This window comes from Mustela putorius, unplaced genomic scaffold (genome assembly GCF_011764305.1).
Source record: "Mustela putorius furo isolate JIRA1106 unplaced genomic scaffold, ASM1176430v1.1 tig00003962_pilon_pilon_pilon, whole genome shotgun sequence".
In the NCBI taxonomy this organism is placed as follows: domain Eukaryota; kingdom Metazoa; phylum Chordata; class Mammalia; order Carnivora; family Mustelidae; genus Mustela; species Mustela putorius.
In genome coordinates, this window is record NW_025422106.1 from 4,190,028 (window position 1) to 4,208,597 (window position 18,570).

General features: G+C 57.9%; 1 protein-coding gene and 1 long non-coding RNA gene across 3 annotated transcripts; one reads left to right on the forward strand and one right to left on the reverse strand.

Moving 5' to 3' along the window:
- The first annotated feature begins 1,200 nt into the window (after positions 1–1,200).
- On the forward strand, positions 1,201–11,763 carry SGCA (sarcoglycan alpha). Of its 2 annotated transcripts, XM_004764812.3 has the most exons (10): positions 1,201–1,590; positions 2,900–3,019; positions 3,121–3,275; positions 3,438–3,510; positions 3,871–4,069; positions 4,470–4,632; positions 5,745–5,953; positions 6,153–6,179; positions 11,118–11,310; positions 11,572–11,763. In XM_004764812.3, the coding sequence occupies exons 1-9, from the start codon at positions 1,317–1,319 to the stop codon at positions 11,296–11,298; spliced, it is 1,401 nt and encodes a 466-aa protein (XP_004764869.1). In that variant the 5' UTR covers positions 1,201–1,316; the 3' UTR covers positions 11,299–11,310; positions 11,572–11,763. The 2 variants fall into 2 exon arrangements, with proteins under 2 accessions (XP_004764869.1, XP_012918120.1); XM_013062666.2 differs by lacking the exon at positions 3,121–3,275.
- A 56-nt stretch (positions 11,764–11,819) lies between these two features.
- Positions 11,820–16,521, reverse strand: LOC106007077. Its single transcript, XR_001181601.2, has 3 exons — positions 16,203–16,521; positions 15,437–15,593; positions 11,820–15,304 (listed from the first exon to the last, which is right to left on the reverse strand). It is a non-coding gene; the product is annotated as an uncharacterized LOC106007077 (long non-coding RNA).
- Between the last annotated feature and the right edge of the window lie 2,049 nt (positions 16,522–18,570).

Sequence of the window (18,570 nt, forward strand, 5' to 3'; positions counted from 1 at the left end):
GTCCCCACCTCCTCCTCAAGACATCTAGGGAGAGTACCCTCTGCTGGCTCTGAGTTCGAAGCCCCCAGAGAGAAGGGCATGCCATCCCCTTCACACCTGGACCCAGATCGTTGACTGAGGCAAGATGGAGGGGGACAGGGTGTCCCCCGCAGCCGGGCCACGAGCCTCAGCTGTTTGGTTGTACGGCCCTGTGGGGTGGGGGGTCATGAAGAGCTGGTACCTCATTCTTCTTGTCTGAAAATGGGGATGAAAGCCCTCCTGGGAACAGCTGCGGGGATGGAAGGAGTTACAGTCCATCCGTGTATGTGTATCCGTGTATCCAAGCCTGGTGCAGGGCAGCAGGGGGGGAGGGTTAGCCGGCAGTACCCATCCGCGTGCACACTCCCGTGGGGCACGTGTCTGTCCCCACCCCAACCCCGTCCACCCCACCCCTGCCAATAGGGGCTGCTCTCTAAGCACGCACTGAGTTCATGAGGTTGTGGCTTCATCACAAGCACACCGAGAGGTGAGCACTATCGTGCTAGGTTATAGTTGTGGGAACAGAGCCTAGAGAGGGCAAATGAAGTTTTCCAAGGCCAGGTCTCCAGTGAGGGGTCAAGGTGAGGTTCATGTCCAGTTGGCAGGTCTCCAAGCCTGTGCCGCCTCCTCCACTCCCCCGGCTCTACCTGGCTAGTCCTGTCCAGGACTCTCTCTCTCTCTTCCCAGACTTGGGGTACGTGCTGGGGGTGTCTACTCTGGGGGTCAGGGCTGGGTGAATGGGCACCTTGCTGTTCGGCATGCTGTCCCCCCCATACCTGCTGGTTGCCAGGCCCCATGCCAGGTCCGGGCATACGGAGATAAAAAGATTCTAGTCTCCCCTACCCCCTGCAGTGCTGTACCCGGGGCCCAGCGGGCACCCAGCTGGGCCTAGCAGAGGAAGGCAGCACAGAGCGCCTGCAGGGAGGAGAGGAGGCCTGTGTCAGAGTCTTGCCAGGTACGTGGCCGTTGGCTGGTCTGATGAGGGCAGGAAAGGAACTGCAAGCAGCGGGAACAGCTTGTGCAAAGGACTTAGTGACGGGGGTGGTGGAGGGGGCAGCAGCAGATTGATGCTGGGCAGAAGCCTGGGGTAGAGAGAGAGAGAGAGAGAGAGAGAGAGTGTGTGTGTGTGTGTGTGTGTGTGTGTGTGTGTGGTTGGCAGGGGTGAGAGGCGGGGATTCTGGACCGGATGGCCAGGCCCAGGCAGGGTCTAAAAGCCATCAAGAGCTGGGGCCTCAGGGCAAGGGGAGCCCTGAGTGTTTCCAGGGAGGACTAAGGTTTTTGGATTGGTGGTTTAGAGAATGTTCTCAGGCCACAGGGAGGGGATCCCTGGAGGGATAGTGTCCTCAGAGGAGAGTGTTCAACCTGGATTCAGTGCCTGCTTAGGTGGGGATGGGGAGGGACCCCCTGGCAGAAGCTGGGGCCCGCTGCTCTGGGACACCTCCCCCAGCGGCTCTCCCTCCCACTCTCCCTCCCTCCCTCTCTCCTCCTCCCCTGCTCCTGTCTCTGTCACTCACAGGGGCCGGCAGGCTGGGGCAGTCATGGCAGCCGCTCTAATCTGGATTCTTCTTGCAGGCAAGTTGCGGCGTTCTTCTGGGCGAGGCTCAGGACGAAGGGACGGGATGTCCGAGTGGAAAGAGGTGGAAAGACAGAGGTAGCTCAGGGGAGGGGTCTGGGGCCAGGGACCAGAAGGACCTTGGGGTGCTCATGCTGTGTCCAGCAGGAGGTCCAGGGAAGTGGGGCTGGGAGCAGGGCTCTGGGATGTGGGGGGCACAGAGAGCTTCAGAGAGCTCAGAAGGGTTGGGCGTCCTAGGCCGAGATGGGCCTGACCACAGGCCCAGAGTGTAGTTGGCCCTTTAATGGGCTGGCTGGTCGGCCTTCTTTCTAGGCCCAGGCTAAATTTGGCCTTGGGAGGGTGTGGGGGCCCCCGCTGGGGCAGGTCCTTTCCCTGGGGCTTAGGATCCCTTTTGCTCAGCATTTATTGGCTTCTACTGTGGGCGCCTTCCCCGCTGTGTGTTAGGGAAGTTGGGAGAGAGTACCAGAATGGCCACCCACCTCCTTCAAAAGTCCCTTCCCTCTCCCCCTCCCCTCCAGCCTTCCAGATGCTCTGCGTTCTTTTTTAAAAATTTCTATTTATTTGTTTATTTTCTGAGAGCGAGAGCAGGGAGAGTGACAAAGCGCTTGTGGGGCAGTGGGGAGGAGTAGAGGGAGAAGACAGAGCACCCTAAGCGGGCTCCATCTCAAGACCCTGAGACCTGAACTGAAATCAAGGGTCCAACGCTTAACTGACTGAGCCTCCCGGGCGCCCCTGACACCCGCATTCTTCGAGTTCCTTCACAAGTGCCCATAACCCGCATCTACCCCCCACACCCCCACACCCCTCTCAGCCAGACCGCAGCCCCTGCCCAGTGTGACCCCTCAAAGGGAGCCTAAAATGTGGACTGGGGGGAAGCCTGGGTGGCTCAGTTGGTTAAGCAGCTGCCTTCGGCTCAGGTCATGATCCCAGCGTCCTGGGATCGAGTCCCACATCTGGCTCCTTGCTCAGCAGGGAGCCTGCTTCTCCCTCTGCCTCTGCCTGCCATTCTGTCTGCCTGTGCTCACTCTCTCCCCCTCTCTCTCTCTGATAAATAAATAAAAAAAAAAAAAAAAAAAAAAAAAAAAAAAAAAAAACTTTTAAAATGTGGACTGGGGGAGGGAATTCCCATGAATGGGAAGTGACAGAAATGTCTGGGACTTGTCACTGATCCCGGTGTGTGTGGCATAGCTAGGACCCCACCAACGTCCTTTCCTGGGAGCCCTCCGTCTCTTAGGGGCACTGGGAGCTTCTCCCCTGCCCAGGACTAAGGCTGATGTGTGTCTTTGGGGGGATATGGGGTCCCCACAGTTCTCCTGGCAGGGCTGGGGGATGCGGAGGCCCCGCAGACCACCCTGCAGCCTCTTGTGGGCCGCGTCTTCGTGCACACCCTGGACCAGGAAGCGGCCCTGCGTCATCCCGAGCACACCGGTGAGAGGGGCTTGGAGGGCACTGGTGGGCTGGAGAGGCCCGGCCAGGGGCCGGTGAAGGCTCCTGTCACTTCTCCCATTCCCTCTCCTCCCTTCCACCAGATGTCCCCCCCACCACCCCTGTCACCTACCACGCCCACCTCCAGGGACACCCAGACCTGCCCCGGTGGCTCCGCTATACCCAGCGCAGCCCCCGCCAGCCTGGCTTCCTCTACGGCACCCCCACCCCTGAAGATCGTGGGCGCCAGGTCATCGAGGTACCGGCAAGGACCCCAATGGGCTGTGCCCCCTGTGGACATCTGTGCATGTTCATTTACATAATTTAGATGCTCTGATTTGAGGGTGTTTCAGTGCCCCCCACACTTCCTCCCTCGCCCCCTCCCTCAGCCCTCTTTTCATCCTCCACCCCCCTGCCCCAGGTCACAGCCTACAATCGGGACAGCTTTGACACCACCCGGCAGAGGCTGGTGCTGCTGATTGGGGATCCAGAAGGTACAGTCAGCCCTGCCGAACCCCTGCCCCACCTCCACCCCGCCAATGCCAGTCTTGCGGGGGGGTTCCCTTGGAAGGAGGGACGGGGGTGTGGAGACACTTGGGGAGCAGTAGGAGCAGGGGCTCCTGGAAGGGCTCCAGAGCTGTCTTCTCAGCCGTTCTGCCCATGGTCTGTGGGGCCTTGGGGAGTTGCTGAGGTTGTGGGAAGGGCATTTGAGGCCTGTGAAGGATGGGAAGTTAGGGAGGAAGGGAGGAGTCTGAGGGGGCATGACTGAGGAGGAGGGGCATGACGGAGGAGATTGAGTGGGGGAGGGCTGGGGAGGGTCTGTGCGGTTTCAAGTGCCAACCTGGTCTTTGCAGGCCCCCTGCTGCCATACCAAGCTGAGTTCCTCGTATGCAGCCACGATGTGGAGGAGGTGCTGCCTTCAACGCCTGCCAGTCGCTTCCTCACAGCCTTGGGAGGGCTCTGGCAGCCGGGGGAGCTCCAGCTACTCAACATTACCTCCGCCTTGGACCGTGGGGGCCGCGTCCCCCTTCCTATTGAGGGTCGCAAGGAAGGGTAAGTTGCAACCCAGGAGGACTTCCTGGAGGAGGTAGCGACAGCTGGCCTTCCGGAGGGATGGTCATGGAGCACCATCTTGCACCTTCATATACCCGCGTGGATCTCCCAGTTTCACATCACCGTCAGCTTCCCTCCAGCCACACCCCTTCATCTTCTTGCCCTTCCTGGGCCCAAACCCTAATTACATTGAAGTCTAGACTCCCTGATAGCCCACGAGAACATAAAAGACCCAGCTATCAAAAGACATTCCTAGGAGTATAAGGCTCCCCAGAAGAATAGGGTGCTCTGTGTGCTCTCGCCATAACCCAGGTCTCAAGGTGGTCCTGCATCCCCAAATCTCCTGTGTCCAGCCCTCCCCCTGCCCCAAATGCTAACTGTGGCTTCTGTCCGGGCCCAGGGTTTACATCAAGGTGGGCTCTACCTCACCCTTCTCCACTTGCCTGAAGATGGTGGCATCTCCAGACAGCCACGCTCGCTGTGCCCAGGGTCAGCCTCCACTTCTGTCCTGCTATGACACCTTGGCGCCTCACTTCCGCGTTGACTGGTGCAATGTGTCCCTGGTGAGAAGGGACCCTGGGTCCGGAGGTGGGAATGGGGCATGATCCCCATCACAGTCTCCTCTCTAGCCCCGTTTCCACCACATCTCTCTGTTCCTGTTTCTTTCTGTGCTTGCGCGCGCGCGCGCTGAAGTTCCACCTCACCCCACAAGAGGGTGACAGAGTCCATAATCCAGAAAAGCGATCCTGGGGTCCAGAAGTCTCCTATGCGCCCAACCCAACCGCTAGAACAATCACCCCAATGGGGCAGTTCCAAAAACCCTTTTCCCACTAGGGGACTCTTTGGGACATCTCTGTCTGCTTCCTTCTAAGGTGTCACCTAGCAAATCTGCCTGCAATAATAAACAGATAGCTCTACCCCAAGTTTTTTTTTTTTTTTTAAGATTTTTATTTATTTATTTGACCGACAGAGATCACAAGTAGGTAGAGAGGCAGGCAGAGTGAGAGAGCGGGGAAGCAGGCTCCCTGCTGAGCAGAGAGCCAGATGTGGGGCTTGATCCCAGGACCCTGAGATCATGCGCGGAGCTGAAGGCAGAGGCTTTAACCCACTGAGCCACCCAGGCACCCCTCTACCCCAAGTTCTAAACCAAAGATACTCACTACAGCTCTTGGGAATACTGAGCACAATTTCTTGGGGTCCGTAGAGACCCTGACTCCCCGGGTTGGGAGCCCCTGGAATACTCTGTTCCTGATAATTGACCCACAGTGAGGCAAGGACTGATCCTCAACAACGTCCCTGAGCACGTGCTGTGTGCTGGGCTCTAGCCAATCAACATGCTTTACACTTGCCCCCACCCCAGAGATAGGGGCCACCATCAGCATTCTGCCTTTCCACGTGAGGGAAAGGAGGCACCTGGAGGGAAGTCATCCAGCACAGCCCTTGTCGGAATGAGGATTCAAACCCAGGCAGTCGGGCCCCAGAGATGTGCCTTAACCATTGTACGGACCTGCCTCTCCTCGCCCTTCTCTCCCGGTTCCTAGTCCAAAACCTGTCCTTTGAGCTCACCCAAGCAGGGGGAGACAGGCAGGAGGAAACCCTGTGGTCGTGCCCCATCCCCCGGGGGTCTCTGTGTCTAGCCGACGGCTCCTCGGTGAGCCCTGGGCTCTCTGAGCAGGTGGATAAGTCAGTGCCAGAGCCCGCCGATGAAGTGCCCACCCCAGGTGATGGGATTCTGGAGCATGACCCGTTCTTCTGTCCACCGACTGAGGCCACGGACCGAGACTTCCTCACCGACGCCCTGGTCACCCTCCTGGTGCCCCTGCTGGTGGCTTTGCTGCTCACTGCGTTGCTGGCTTACATCATGTGCTGCCGGCGGGAGGGACAGTGAGTGTGGGGGAGAGAGGGCAGGGAGGGCACTGTGGCTCATCCCCACAGGGCTCCTTGTGGCCGCTGTGCTGCCTGGGGAGCCCTCAGGGAGTGGGGTCCTCAGCCAGGAAGTAGATGGGGACCTCTTGCCTAGCCTGGCACCGGGGGGGGGGGTGTTATGGGTAATAGCTAATCCCCCTCCCTTGGCTTTCCACAGGCTGAAGAGAGACCTGGCCACCTCGGAGTGAGTAGGGGAAAGCTGGGGGGCTGGGTGGGAGCACCCCCCTAGACTGCCAAGCTAGACCCCACCCCCAAACCTCCATGAGCAACACACATTACTCTGGGCTGATGGGGGCCGCACCTGGCCTCTGAGCTCCAGGTCTCGGCTGGCTGGTTGCTGGGCCTGACCTCTCCTGGCCCGGCCTTCTTATTTTCTGGGTCTCCGTGGAGGACTGTAACCTGGGATGGGGCACAGGAGGGGATCCCTGCCAAGTGTGCAGACCTGTGGCCACCCTGGGGGAAAGGGTTCGAGAAGCCATTGAAGAGGCTGTGTTCACACACACACACGTGCACACACATGCACACACGTGCACTTCCCCGAGTCACACAGTAGGTGTGGTTCCAGACTGGTTTCTGCCACACCATCCGCGTGAGGCTCTTGGGCCCCAGGTTCCTCCACCTGCCAGATGACGGGGTCATTGAACTAGTTAATGTCTGTGGTCCTCCCAATTCCTCCAGCCCTGACCCCAAATCCATCCCACTCTTCGTTCGCACCCCCCGACGGCCTTACCCCCTCCTCTGTCCCCAGCCTCCTTCCACTCTCACTCCCGAGCCCCAAAGATTCCAGGAGGCAGGTGTGAAATAAGTTAGGCTCCTTTTATTTCCACTGCACTGAGCCTGTGGCGGGCCTGGCACCCCTGCCTTCTTGCCTCGCCTGCGTCATTAATTGCGGCGGCCTCTGGCCACCCTGCGGCCCTCCTTGTGTAGCCGCTTGTGCCCTCTTTGGGAGCCCATTAGCAACTGGCGCTGCCCAGGCCGGCGCTGCCCAGATCGGCGCTGTCTCTGGCCCCTGAGCTTGAACTTGGAGGCAAACTTCTTGCCCATGCGGAAGGAGCCCGAGGCCCCCTTGCCGGTCACCTGCTTGAGAATGCCCTTGTCCACCAGCCCCTTGAGCACTCGCTTGAAGCGCCAGGCGTTCCGGGTCATGTCGTAGCCCATGGTGGTGACCGCCTTCTTCAGGGTGGCTAGACTCACGCGGTTGTGCATGCCCTTGTCCGCCACCACCCCCAGGATCACCTTGGATATGCTGAGCTTCCGTCGGGTTTTGGGGCTGGCGCGGCGCCCAGTCACATTCTTGCTAGGGGCCCCGGAGGCGCTGGCCTGCCGGCCTACGCCCTGCGGTGGGTTCGAGGCCGCCAAGGGTGCAGATGGGGGTGGCGCTGAAGTGTCTTTCTGCATCTCTCCCTGGGGCGGGTGAAAGGAGCTAGGTGCGAGGGCCTCCAGGGTGACGGCTGGACGTCTCCGCTGGGTTGCTCTTCGGTGGATGAGGCAAGTCTCTGGTCCTGGTTCCCTCAGAGGCTCCCGTGGAGGGCTCCAGCCCCAGCCTCCCCCTGGGTGGCCAGAAGTAAGACCAAGGATGATCACCCACGGCTGGCCTCCGCAGATTTGTGCCTCAGGTGCAGGGGGTGGCAAGGGTTACCTTGGTGGTGACCTCAGGGGGACATTGTGAGGTCACCAGAATCCTATGAGGGTCACAGTGGTCCCATTGTTCTTTCCTGGGAGGTGCCCAGATAGTGTGGGCATCTGACAAGCCAGGTACCTTGGGAAGGAGGGCGGAGGCCAGGTGGGTGGATGGCGGGGTCACGTGGTGTGTCAAGCACGGGTGCGAGTGTTTAGAAATGTATGCATCAGAACCAGCAGATTTCAGGATGCTCAGAGACCCCAGTTTTTTTTTTTTTTATTGAGAGAGAGACTGAGAGTAAGCAGTGGCGGGGAGGGAGGAAGAGAGAAGGACAAGCTGACTCTGCCCTGAGCAGGGAGCCTGACGTGGGGCTCTTTCTCAGGACCCCAAAATCATGACCTGAGCTGAAATCGAGGGTTGGACCCTTAACTGATTGAGCCACCCAGGCGCCCCATGAAACCTCAGTTTTAAACCCACCATTTTGATGCCACCATGTCAACCCAGTAGGTTGAGGAATACGAACATTTTTAGCATCAGAATTATACCCACATTTCTGAATCGTTAAGGGAAAATACTTTCCAGAGTGAGCAAACTGTCATGCCTTGCTCTACCCAGGTCAGTTTGATTCCTTGGTCAATTTGATCACAAAGCCATGGAAAAACTCTGCTTTTTTTTTTTTTTCCTATTTTCATTTTTATTTGATAGAATTTTTTTCCCATTTGGAATGAGTGATTTTCCATGTCCGTTTTTCAAGGAACATTTTATTCCTCAATTTTTTTGGCCCATGCCAAATTTGATCAATTATACCTTCTGCTATTGTGGAAATTCTCTTCTGACCGGCGATTTCGAGCACGGCCCGTTCTGCTGGCTGAGTTCTGGAGCTCGGAAGCGCTCAGGAAAATCTGTTTCCTCCATCAGTGTTGAATCCATCAGCAGGCTTACCGTGTGCCCTATCAGCCCTTGTTGGTTTGGATTTTGAGTTGATTTATTTCTACAAATTCCTTTATTTATTTATTTATTTTTTTGCTTGTTCAATGTCTACCATTTTTCAAATTATCCACAACTGTGGCCTGTATCAGAGTTTGCTGGCCAGAAAGTCCCTCTGCCTGACCCTCTTCTGTGGTCTGTGTGTCAAGAGACGGGGCTCCAGAGCTGTGTGTGTTGGAGGTGGCAAGTGTGTGTGTGTGTGTGTGTGTAGGAATGCCTGCCTATTTGTTCGTCTGCCCAAGTGCTGATGTGGAAGGGCTGTGGGGGAAGGCCGCAGTGGGGCTGGCTTCGGCTCCTGCTCTGGAAAAACATCCCCAGAGCATTTTCCACCTGTGTATGTCGCCAGAGTAATGAGACCCAGATGCAGGGCCCAGGGCGGGGAGGGGGCCCCCTAACTAAGGCCCTTCCCTGGCCAGGGCATTACCTGCCTGGCTGTCTCTGGCCCGAAGCAGCCCCATGCTTCTAGCTTCCTTTCTCCCTCAGCCTCCCCTTGCCTAGGAATGGAAAATTGCGTTTTGGACTACTCTGCTTGCCAAATTCCAGACTCAAGAGCTCATCTTGATCCTCCCCTGGCCTTAGAAGGGGACTCCACCTCCTCCCCGCAACCAGACAGGACTTGGTCCTGCCCCCCTCCCTCCCTGTCCCGAGGAGCAGAGCAGGGGCCCATTCAGTCTGAAACTCGAAAGTCTGACCCGGCGTCTAATCTCCTATCCCAAGCTCGACTTGGTGTTGGTGTCCGTTAACTGAGACTCGGACAGGGGTGGGGATCACTGCCCCTCCCTCATTTGATCAGTAAGCCAGAGGCAAGTAGGGTAGCTTCCCTCTGCCTGGGGTCCCCACTCCTTTAAGGAAACTTAATTCTTTTTTATTTTTTTCTAAGACTTTATTTGAGAGAGAGAACACAAGCAGTAGGGGGCAGAGGGAGAAGCAGGCTCCCCGCAGAGCAAGGAGCCCCATGTGGGGGTCCATCCCAGGTTTGATAGATCATGACTTGAGCCGAAGTCCGACACTTAACTGACTGAGCCACCCAGGCTCCCTTTTTTTTTAGACTTTATTTTGGTGGGGGAGGGGCAGAGGGAGAGAAGCAGACTCCTGGCTGAGTGTGGAGCCCCACCCAGGGTTCAATCTCAGGACCTTCAGATCATGAACTTGGTCAAAATCGGTCGAAATCAAGAGTTGGATGCTCAACTGACTGAGCCACGCAGGCGTCCCAAGGAGACTAATTCTTAGTTTGTAATGAAGAGTCCCTGCTGTTGGTCTCACCTGGGAAAGTATGTCCCGGTTGGACGAGTGTGGGTGGGCTCATGTAAAGGGGCTTGGAAGAACATCCCTTTACTGGAGGCCAAGTACATTAGTGAGCTTCCTATAATAAAACAACACTGATGATAAGGATGGCGGCATCACGTTCCCTGTAAACTTAGCTATCTCTGTGATGCTGACCAAAAGACATCGAAGTGTGTTTCCTGTATTAACTCATTCAGTCTGTACCTGAACTTCATTACAATGGAGGAAACAGTGGCACAGAGAAGTTAAGTGACTTGCATAAGTTCACATAGGCAGTGAGTAGCAGAACTCACACTCAGACCCAAAGCAAATCCCTGTGCTTGGTTTCACCGGGCTACCGTCCTTCTCAGAATGAACGGAAGCTTGCCCCCGGACAGCAGAAAGCAAGCTGTGAGGATCTCAAATGAGAATGCGGCTGAGCTTTCTGAGAAAGAAGAAAGTCTTCTAGAAAGACTAGGGCTCAGGAAGGACTTCCAGACTGCCCTGGGGATTTCAGGCCCACAGAGGGCAGAGCCCAGGGCTGGCCTCAGGGAGTTGTGGTCTGGGAGAAAGCAGAGAGCAGATAGTCAGTGTCCCAGAGCCGGTCCTGGGGCCGGGTGGGAGAGGTCCAGGTACAAAGGCCAGGGACGCTACAAGGGAAGAGCCGGAAGAGGAGATCGTGGGGGTCCGGCCAGAAATAGCAGGAGCCGAAGTAGGAGGTGGGAAGAGATGGAGGGGGGACGTTTGCCAGACTCTGAGGGGGATGAGACAGGGAAGACTGGATGGTCAATGACAGGAGAGAGTATTAGTGGAGGAAACTGCTAGAAGGGACCTAGAGGGTCATGGGAATGAATGTCCAGCAAATGGTGACCTCCTCAAATACGGATCCACTGTGGGTATCATGTCGAGCATCTCGGGAGCTCTTCGCATGCACCAGGTGCTTTTCTAAACATTTCTCTCACTTAATTCCCACCACAATGCTAGGAAGTAGGCTCTAGTATTATGCCCATTTTACGGTTGAGGACACTGAGGCACAGCGTGGTTCAGCACCTTGCCAGGGACACACAGCTTTGAATCCAGACTGTCTGCTCCCACAGCCTATGCCTCGGTCACTGGACCCTGAGCCAGCACCAAAGACCCGCCTGTTTGTCCTCCCCCTACGCATGCCAGCAAGTGGAGGGCTACAGCGTGTCTCAGATGCAGGGGCACAGGGAGCCAGAGCTGATGACTCTGTCGGCCCTGTGCCCCCAGCATCCAGATGGTCCACCACTGCACCATCCGCGGGAACACAGAGGAGCTGCGGCAGATGGCATCCAGTCGGGAGGTGCCCCGGCCACTGTCCACGCTGCCCATGTTCAACGTGCGCACCGGCGAGCGGCTGCCTCCGCAAGTGGACAGCGCCCAGGTGCCCCTCATCCTGGACCAGCACTGAGGGCGTAACCAGGTGGGCCCGGTGGGGCCACGCCAACCTCATTTCTGGGGACAAGGTGGCTTCTGACTCGCGGCTGGGGTAGATAGTGGTGGGCAGGGAAGTCAAGGGACGGGGCACACAGCCTTGCCTGCTCCTCTGAAGGAGCTGGGGGTGTGGGGGTTGCTCAGCAGGTCCAGGGCTATGTCCCCCAGGGCCCAGCACTTGGGGTTGGAGGGCTGGCTGGGGAGGCAGGAGCCCCATCACGGTCCCTCAGCCCTCCCTCTGCTGTTCCAGTTCCAGGCCCAGCCTCCTCCTCCTCCTCTCCCCACACGCATGGAGCCGCGGACCCACAGCCACATCCTTCCTGGGGATTCGGGCTCCTGGCCTGAGGGCCCCCAGGCTTGGAACAAACAGAGAAATGGTGGCAGGGGAGGTGAGGGTGTCTGGGGTCAGGATCCCCCGAATAAATAGTTGCTGCTGTCCTCACCTATGGCTGCCGGCTCCTCCTTCTCAGCAGCCTCCCACCAGCCCTTGCTTCCTCAGTTTCCCTTTCTGCTCCGGGAGCTCTCAGAGTCAGCCAGGGGCTACCAGCCTGCCCTTCAGACTCTTGGCATTTTGCTGTTTTCTCATCTTCTCTGGAAGAAAGACGGAAGGATCTGATCTGTGGCCCAGGTCTTAGTCCTTGGACAGAACCTGATTGCGGGTATTACTGGGTCATCAGCCCCACTTTACAGAGGAGGAAACCAAGGCCCAGGGAGAGAAGGCAACTTACCCAAGGTCACCGAGCAAGCAAGGGGCAGAGTTTGGATTAGAATTTAGTATGTCCACCTCCGCGTTGCCTTCTGGAGGGCTGAAGGGTTCTGGAAGCAAGAGGTCCAGGTTCTTATCTGTCTGGACCCCCTAGAGGAAGAGTCCCTTTGTAACTCATGCTGCAAGGAAGCCTATCCTGTATATGGAGAGAGCGGTTGGGATACGGGACCCTGAATGCTTGAGCTCAATGACCCAGTGGGCTTCTCCAGGGTCTGGGCAGAAGTCACGGGACACGGCGTGACCTGGCGCCCTTGTTGAGCGGAGTGTCACCAGCCTGGCCCTGGAGAGCTCAGCCCCAGCTGCTTTCTCCCAGATGGCTGGGCCCCCGCCCACTGCCGCCCTGAACCACACCTGGTCTCATGTCTGACCACCGCCTTGGGAGGCCAAGCCAGAGATCAGGCCCAAGAGGGGACCCAGATAAAGGAAGGGTGGCAGAGGAGCAGGGACTTATGGCCTCCGTCTCAGGCCCCTGGATCTGGGTGGCAACTCCCAAGAAAATCCAAACATCCTCCATGGTGACCTTGAAATCCCTTTTTGAGTTTGACCCACCAGGCCTGGGATCCACCCACTGCCCTGGGATATGGGTGGATCCCTCTCCCTTCCCCCAGGGGGCAGTGGGTGTTGGGGGTGCCATGCATGGCCCCAGGCTTGGGGCTGAGGAGGAGGGCCAACACCATGGTGGTGCCTCCAGGGCCAAGGGCCCCTGAGGATGGCTAAGTTTCTGAATACTGTGTCCAGGTGTTCCAAAAGGTACTGGCAAGGGGGTGGTGAGTGCCCCCTGGGACCCCTCCCCTTTCTCTCATTCCCCCAAATCTCCACTTTCCAGTATGTCTGGAATCCATCCACTTCTCATGGCCTCCACTCGGATCCTGGTGCAGCCCCAGGGTCTCGCCTCTGGGCCCCTGCAACAGCCTCCCCGTGGAGCCCCGTCCCTTCTTCTGCCCCTCCAGCCTCAACTCCAGCAGGAGCCAGGCCCACCCTTTCAGAAGATCAGGGCATCACATCCCCCAGCTTTTGATTCTCCAACGCCTTCTGGTCACACTGAGAGTAAGATCCGCGCTCTTGACCGGGCGTGCTGGCTCTGCCCAGCCCTCTGAGCTCATGTCTACCCTTCACACGGCACTGCAGACATTCTGCCTCATAGCCCACTCCTGCTTCTGGGCCTTTGCCCCTGCTCTTCCCTCTGTTGGGATCCCCTACCGTCTCCCCCGGTCATCCACACAACTCCCCCCTCACTGCCGTTTTGGTCTCTGTCCAAGAGGCAGCCCTCAGAGAGCCCCCACCAGCCCCGCCTCCTTCCAGGGCCCCTGCACCTCCTTCGTGCCCTGTTCCAGGCTGGCTTCCTACCCTAGATAGAAGCTCCAAAAGGGCAGGGTTCTAGGGACCCTTCTGCGGAGGGGGGCAGTGCCTATCCACAGTGGGTGCTCAGGAAAGATGTCCTGAAGGGGTGCCCAGGTCTGGGTGTGCTCAGAGCTCTTAAGGAAGCTGTTCCTCTTCTTTGGGCCATGGGAGTAGGCAAGGCCAATGCTAGTGCATCTACCATTACATTCACGTTGCCCTGCCCGCTGGGCATCCCGTACCCCCTAGTTAGTTAGTTAGTTAGTTGTCCCATAAGCATCTGCGGAGGCGGGCAGAGGCTCAGTGCTGGCACAGGGCAGGTGCTCAGTAGACGTTTTGGACTGAGTGCCTATTGGGGTGGCCACCCCCCACCCACATGGGGCCTCTAACGGGACTGTGTCTCTGTCTTTTCATTTCCTATTTTGCCTCGAGGCCCCTCATCTGGCCGAAACCTGGAGACCTGGAGTTGCACGGAGTCGGCCTGTGCTGGAGGCTCTGAGCCACCAGCCTGCTCTCCGGGGTGCCCCTCCTCCATCCTTGCCCCCTCCAGGAAGGGTCTGCCCTCTCCAGGTCTCTGCGCTCCTGCTCCTGCCCGGGAGCAGCCAGAGCTGGGAGTCTTCCCGGCCCCTTGCTTCCCTCTGCTGCCCATCTTTTGCCTTGAGATCTTGGCTCCGAGGAGCACACGGGAGCCTGGCCGCCAGCCTGGGAGGAAGTGGCCCAGACAGTAGCTGGAAGGATGGCGTGACTGCGGAGGACGCCGAGCCGTGCCTGGGCACACGCGCACGCGTGCACCCGAGGGCCCCTGGCAGCACGCGAGAAAGGCACGGCTGTACTCAGCACCTCTGTCCTCCCTGAAGGGCGGGGTCCTCCTGCAGTCACACCCAACCCTCCACAGTCACGGAAGACCAGCCACCGTGGCCCCCCAGCCCCCACCACCCTGAGATGTGGCCCCATGCCCTGCTTTTCACCCTCAGCTCCTCCGGTCCCACGGCCACCACTGCTCCAGGACCCAGTGCGTGGGGCCTCTGCTGTCACCCTCAACAGGGCGTCACCGTTGCCTGACTGTAGACATCTCCTCAGTCCGGGAGGAGGATGTCTGCTGGAGGGGAACACAGGGCCCTACCTACAGCTGGCCTTAGTCCTCACAGGGCCTGTGTCTCCCCAGTTCTACACACACACACACACACACACACACACAGCATTTACAGCGTGGGTTTGGGCTCAGAGCAAGCAGAACTCGAATCATGGCTCTGACAGTTCGTTTGCTCGTAAGACATTAATCATAATTGCCTAGGGCTGTTGGGAGAATTTATGAACCCCAGGCAAATGCCCGGCATCTGGCCGCTCCCCAAAAAGGAGACATTATTACCCATGAAACCTCCTGTGAGCACAGCCAAACCAGAGAGGCCCGTGGGGTCCCCCCACCCCAGGCACCCCAGGAGGTCCAGCTTAAATAAGCTCCATTTACATTCTGTGCCCTGTGAAGGGTTCATGCTCTGCCTCTAGGTTGGGGGTGGAGGCTGAAATGCCCATGCTTCCTGGTGTCGGTCAGCTGGCCAGTGAAATGATATTTTGGGGTATACTGGGTTAAATAAAACATGTTATTAAAATTAACTTCGCTTGTTTCTTTTTATTGCCTTAATTGGCTGAAATGTAAAATTACATTTGTGGCGAACATACTGTTTTTCCTGGGCAGTGCTGGGTTCACGGCTCTTCCTTTATCTCCACTCCAGATCAACCCAAACCCAGAACCCGGCCCCTTTCCTCGCTTTCTCCAGAAAACCTGTTTGCAACAGACCTTTGTGCAGGCGTGAGTTTCCCAAAGCCTGAAGGAATTGTTGGGGGTGGCGGGAGGTCCGCCCCACAGCAGTGAAGTCACCTAGAATGTGAATATGTGGCCTCCTTGTTCTAAAATGTGCTTTGGTCCCCATCCCACCCCATCCTCCTCTTCCTCCCATGGTCTTAGGGAGAGAAAACCCCAGTCTCCCGCATCGGCGTGCATGAAACTCACCTCCCTCCGAGCCTTTCTGCGCGTGCACGTGCTGGGCGAAGTCTTCGACGTCTCCATGTGCAGAAGGGTCTGAATTACCCTGCTAGACCAGGGCCATCCTTCTTCCCAGGACTTGCCCACTGGCCCGTGGACATCTCTCAGCTCTACTTGGTACCCTCTGGAGCACATACCAGGAAGGGGATAGAGACACCTGCTTACCAGCACTTGGCCTCTGCGATCCTGACACTTTAGGTCTGTGGTCTCTCCCCACACCCAGCCTCTCCGGGTTTTTCCCCAACTCTTCCCTGGTCAGCCACCCCTGTTCACCCGCAGGCCTACCTATGCCCTCTGTCGCCCCTATGCAGACACAGGTCCTTACTGCTAGACCCTTTCCATCTCCTCCTCTGCCAGGTGTGTGGGGGAGCGGTCCTCACACCCACAGACCACCCCCTGCCCACCAATCAACCCCAGCACACCCACACGTGTGTGGGGCCCTTTGAACACAGCCCCGTTTGTTTATGGGTAGATGGGCCACAGAGAGTGGGACACGTTCTCCTCCACACAGGGATATGTGGGCAGCACCCACCCCCTCACCCACTCACACAGCCTCCCACATTCACAGCCCCGGGCAACGTTCCTCTGGGGGGTCCCGGTTTTGAGAGCAGCCCCACATTTCTTCTCCTGCTCACCGCACAATCCCCACGTGCCCCCCCTTGCCTGAGGCTCCCACACTCCAGCTAGGCAGACTCCCTGCCACCCCAACCACCTCTCCCCTCCTCAACCTCACCCATGTCCATCCAGGAAAGTCTTGGAGGCACCAGGCAGCTGAGGGGTAAAGAGCTGACTCCAGAGAGGAGGGGAAATCTGCCACATTTCAGTCAGGAAAAAAAATCCTGCCAGGAGATGGGCTCATACCACGGAAGGGACCCAGGATGCTGAGAGAGCCGCAAAAAATATAAAATCCAAATGAAACCTCCTTCTTTTCTAGAATGTTCCATCTGAAGTTGACTGAGAAGTCAACCTTAGGAAGGTGGCTCCTCACAGAAAAGACAAAGGAAAAGTCCTTGGAACGGCGACGGGAGCGGCCGGCCCTATGCCATGACGCGGGGGGCAGCCGGGGTCTGGGGGAGCGGGTCCCGGCAGCTCTATTTAGGGCAGCTGTGATGTCAGCGGAGAGGAGGGCTTGAGTCGGGAGTGTGGCACAAAGGCCCCTTTGTCCCCTTCCCCTCCTGTCCTGCACACACACTGAAACCACATTCTGGCCTTGCAACCACAGGATCCGAGCTGCCCGGCACAGCCCTGCCACATGGCGTTACCTCGCATGCCCTCAGACGCATGCACTCGTGTCCCCGTGTGTAGATTGTGCCCACCTATTGAGGGGCATAGTCCCTTGTTTGTCTGGAGATGCCCGACGCGGTGGCCACTAGCCGCTTATAGCTTTAAAATTAAATACAATGTAAAGTTGAGTTCTGCAGGGGCACCACCCACATGTTAAGTGCCCCCGTGTCACGTGAGGCTAGCGGCCACGCTATTGAGACCCCCGGAGAGAGTGAGCTTTGAGGGTGCAGAAGGCGCTGGCCTTGGGCCTTCCGAGGCTGCCTGCTCCCCCCACGGGGGCTGGTTTTCATTGCTCTTCCTCTCGCTCCTGTCCACAGCGGCCTAGAAAGCTCCCCCTTGCCACCTCACCCCCTTTCTCACTTTAATCTCCCCAATCTCTAAAACTGGCCTCTGGCCTTAGTCCGACTGCCGGGCCTGAAGAGCATAACTGGCGGTGGTGGGGAGACGGCGGGAGGAACGAGGGTACACGTGGCCGGGAGTTGGGGGGCACTGAGCTGGCAGAGATAAGGGCTGTCAGTTCAGGCAGAGGAAGACGTGTAAAGAAAGGTCTGGATGTGGAAAGTGTGGTACATACGTGGGAGCTGTGGTCATGGTCACCCTTTCTGGCTGGTGTGATAGGTGTGGCAAGAGAGGGACAGGGAGATGGGACAGGTGGGTAACAGCCAGGTAGAGCCTTGGTTGCCCCCGGATTGCGGGGGTGGGGAGGATGCTGGAGGCCAGGGTAGCCGAGGGTGACCAAGGCATCACCCATCCATCACCACGCAGGTCGGGTCGGGTAAGCTGCCTAGGAAGAAAACCTCATTTACGTGTCATAATTTCTTAACCGCTCAAGACTAATTCCCTTTCTACACTGTCCAGATTGTGGTAGAAGTGCTAACAATGAATTATTAAAAGGAACAATTAGTCGTCATGACCACCTAATGACAGCAATGGCATTAGCATGGCTGCCAGTGGCTTCTTAGACTCCGTCTCTCTGAGACCTGAGGGAAGCAAGGCGTGGGGGGAGCTTTCCTTCCCTGGAGGGTTTAGGTGCCCTGAGACCTTGGGTGGGTGGGTGGGGGAGGGGGGCAAGGCTTCAGCTTCTCCCTGTCTCCAGGTCTCTGGGTACCTGGTCTACTCCAGAATTCTGAAGACCTCTGTGCCCCAATGACGGCTCAGGGTTGTTCCTCTTCCCTGGGATTGGGAATCTGACCAGTCACCTTCCCTCCAGGGGCCACAGGTTCTTAGGCAGGCAGGGGGAAGGGGCAGGCAGACGGAGAGGGAGAAGGAGGCAGAGGAAGCAAGAATTTTTTTAAAAGGATCAGGCATGGGCAGGAGGCAGAGGCTGGGCTAAAGGACCTGCCAGGCCACCCGGATCCCAGGTGTGATGGGGACTTAGAAGGCCAAGAGGGACCTGGTAGCTCCCAGTGGGGTCAGGGCCTGTCATCAGCAGGACAGCACCCTGTCTGTGCCTTGAAATGCAGCTCTCTGAGGGTCCTACGGAGGCTCCCTCCCTCCTTCCCTGGGTCCAGAGAGCCAGAGTCCTTCCTCTCCTCTGGGCCCTCAGGGACCCTTCTCTTGACCTGTCCTGCTTGTTGCTCCCTTGGGGGAACTCCAAGTGAGCGAGGAGGGAGGAGAAGCCAGACAACCAACCGTCCATGTTTCCTCGGGGCAGAGGCCTTGAGGAAGGGGTTCCCAGAGAGTCCTCACCAGTGCCCCCCCCCCGCAGTGCTTCCCACAGTGCTCCCCAACCCTCTGCACCCCCAGCCCTGCAGGGCGTCCCCACCCGTGGAGAGCGGAGTTGATGGTGTTGATGCCGAGGTTTGGGCAGCCCAGGA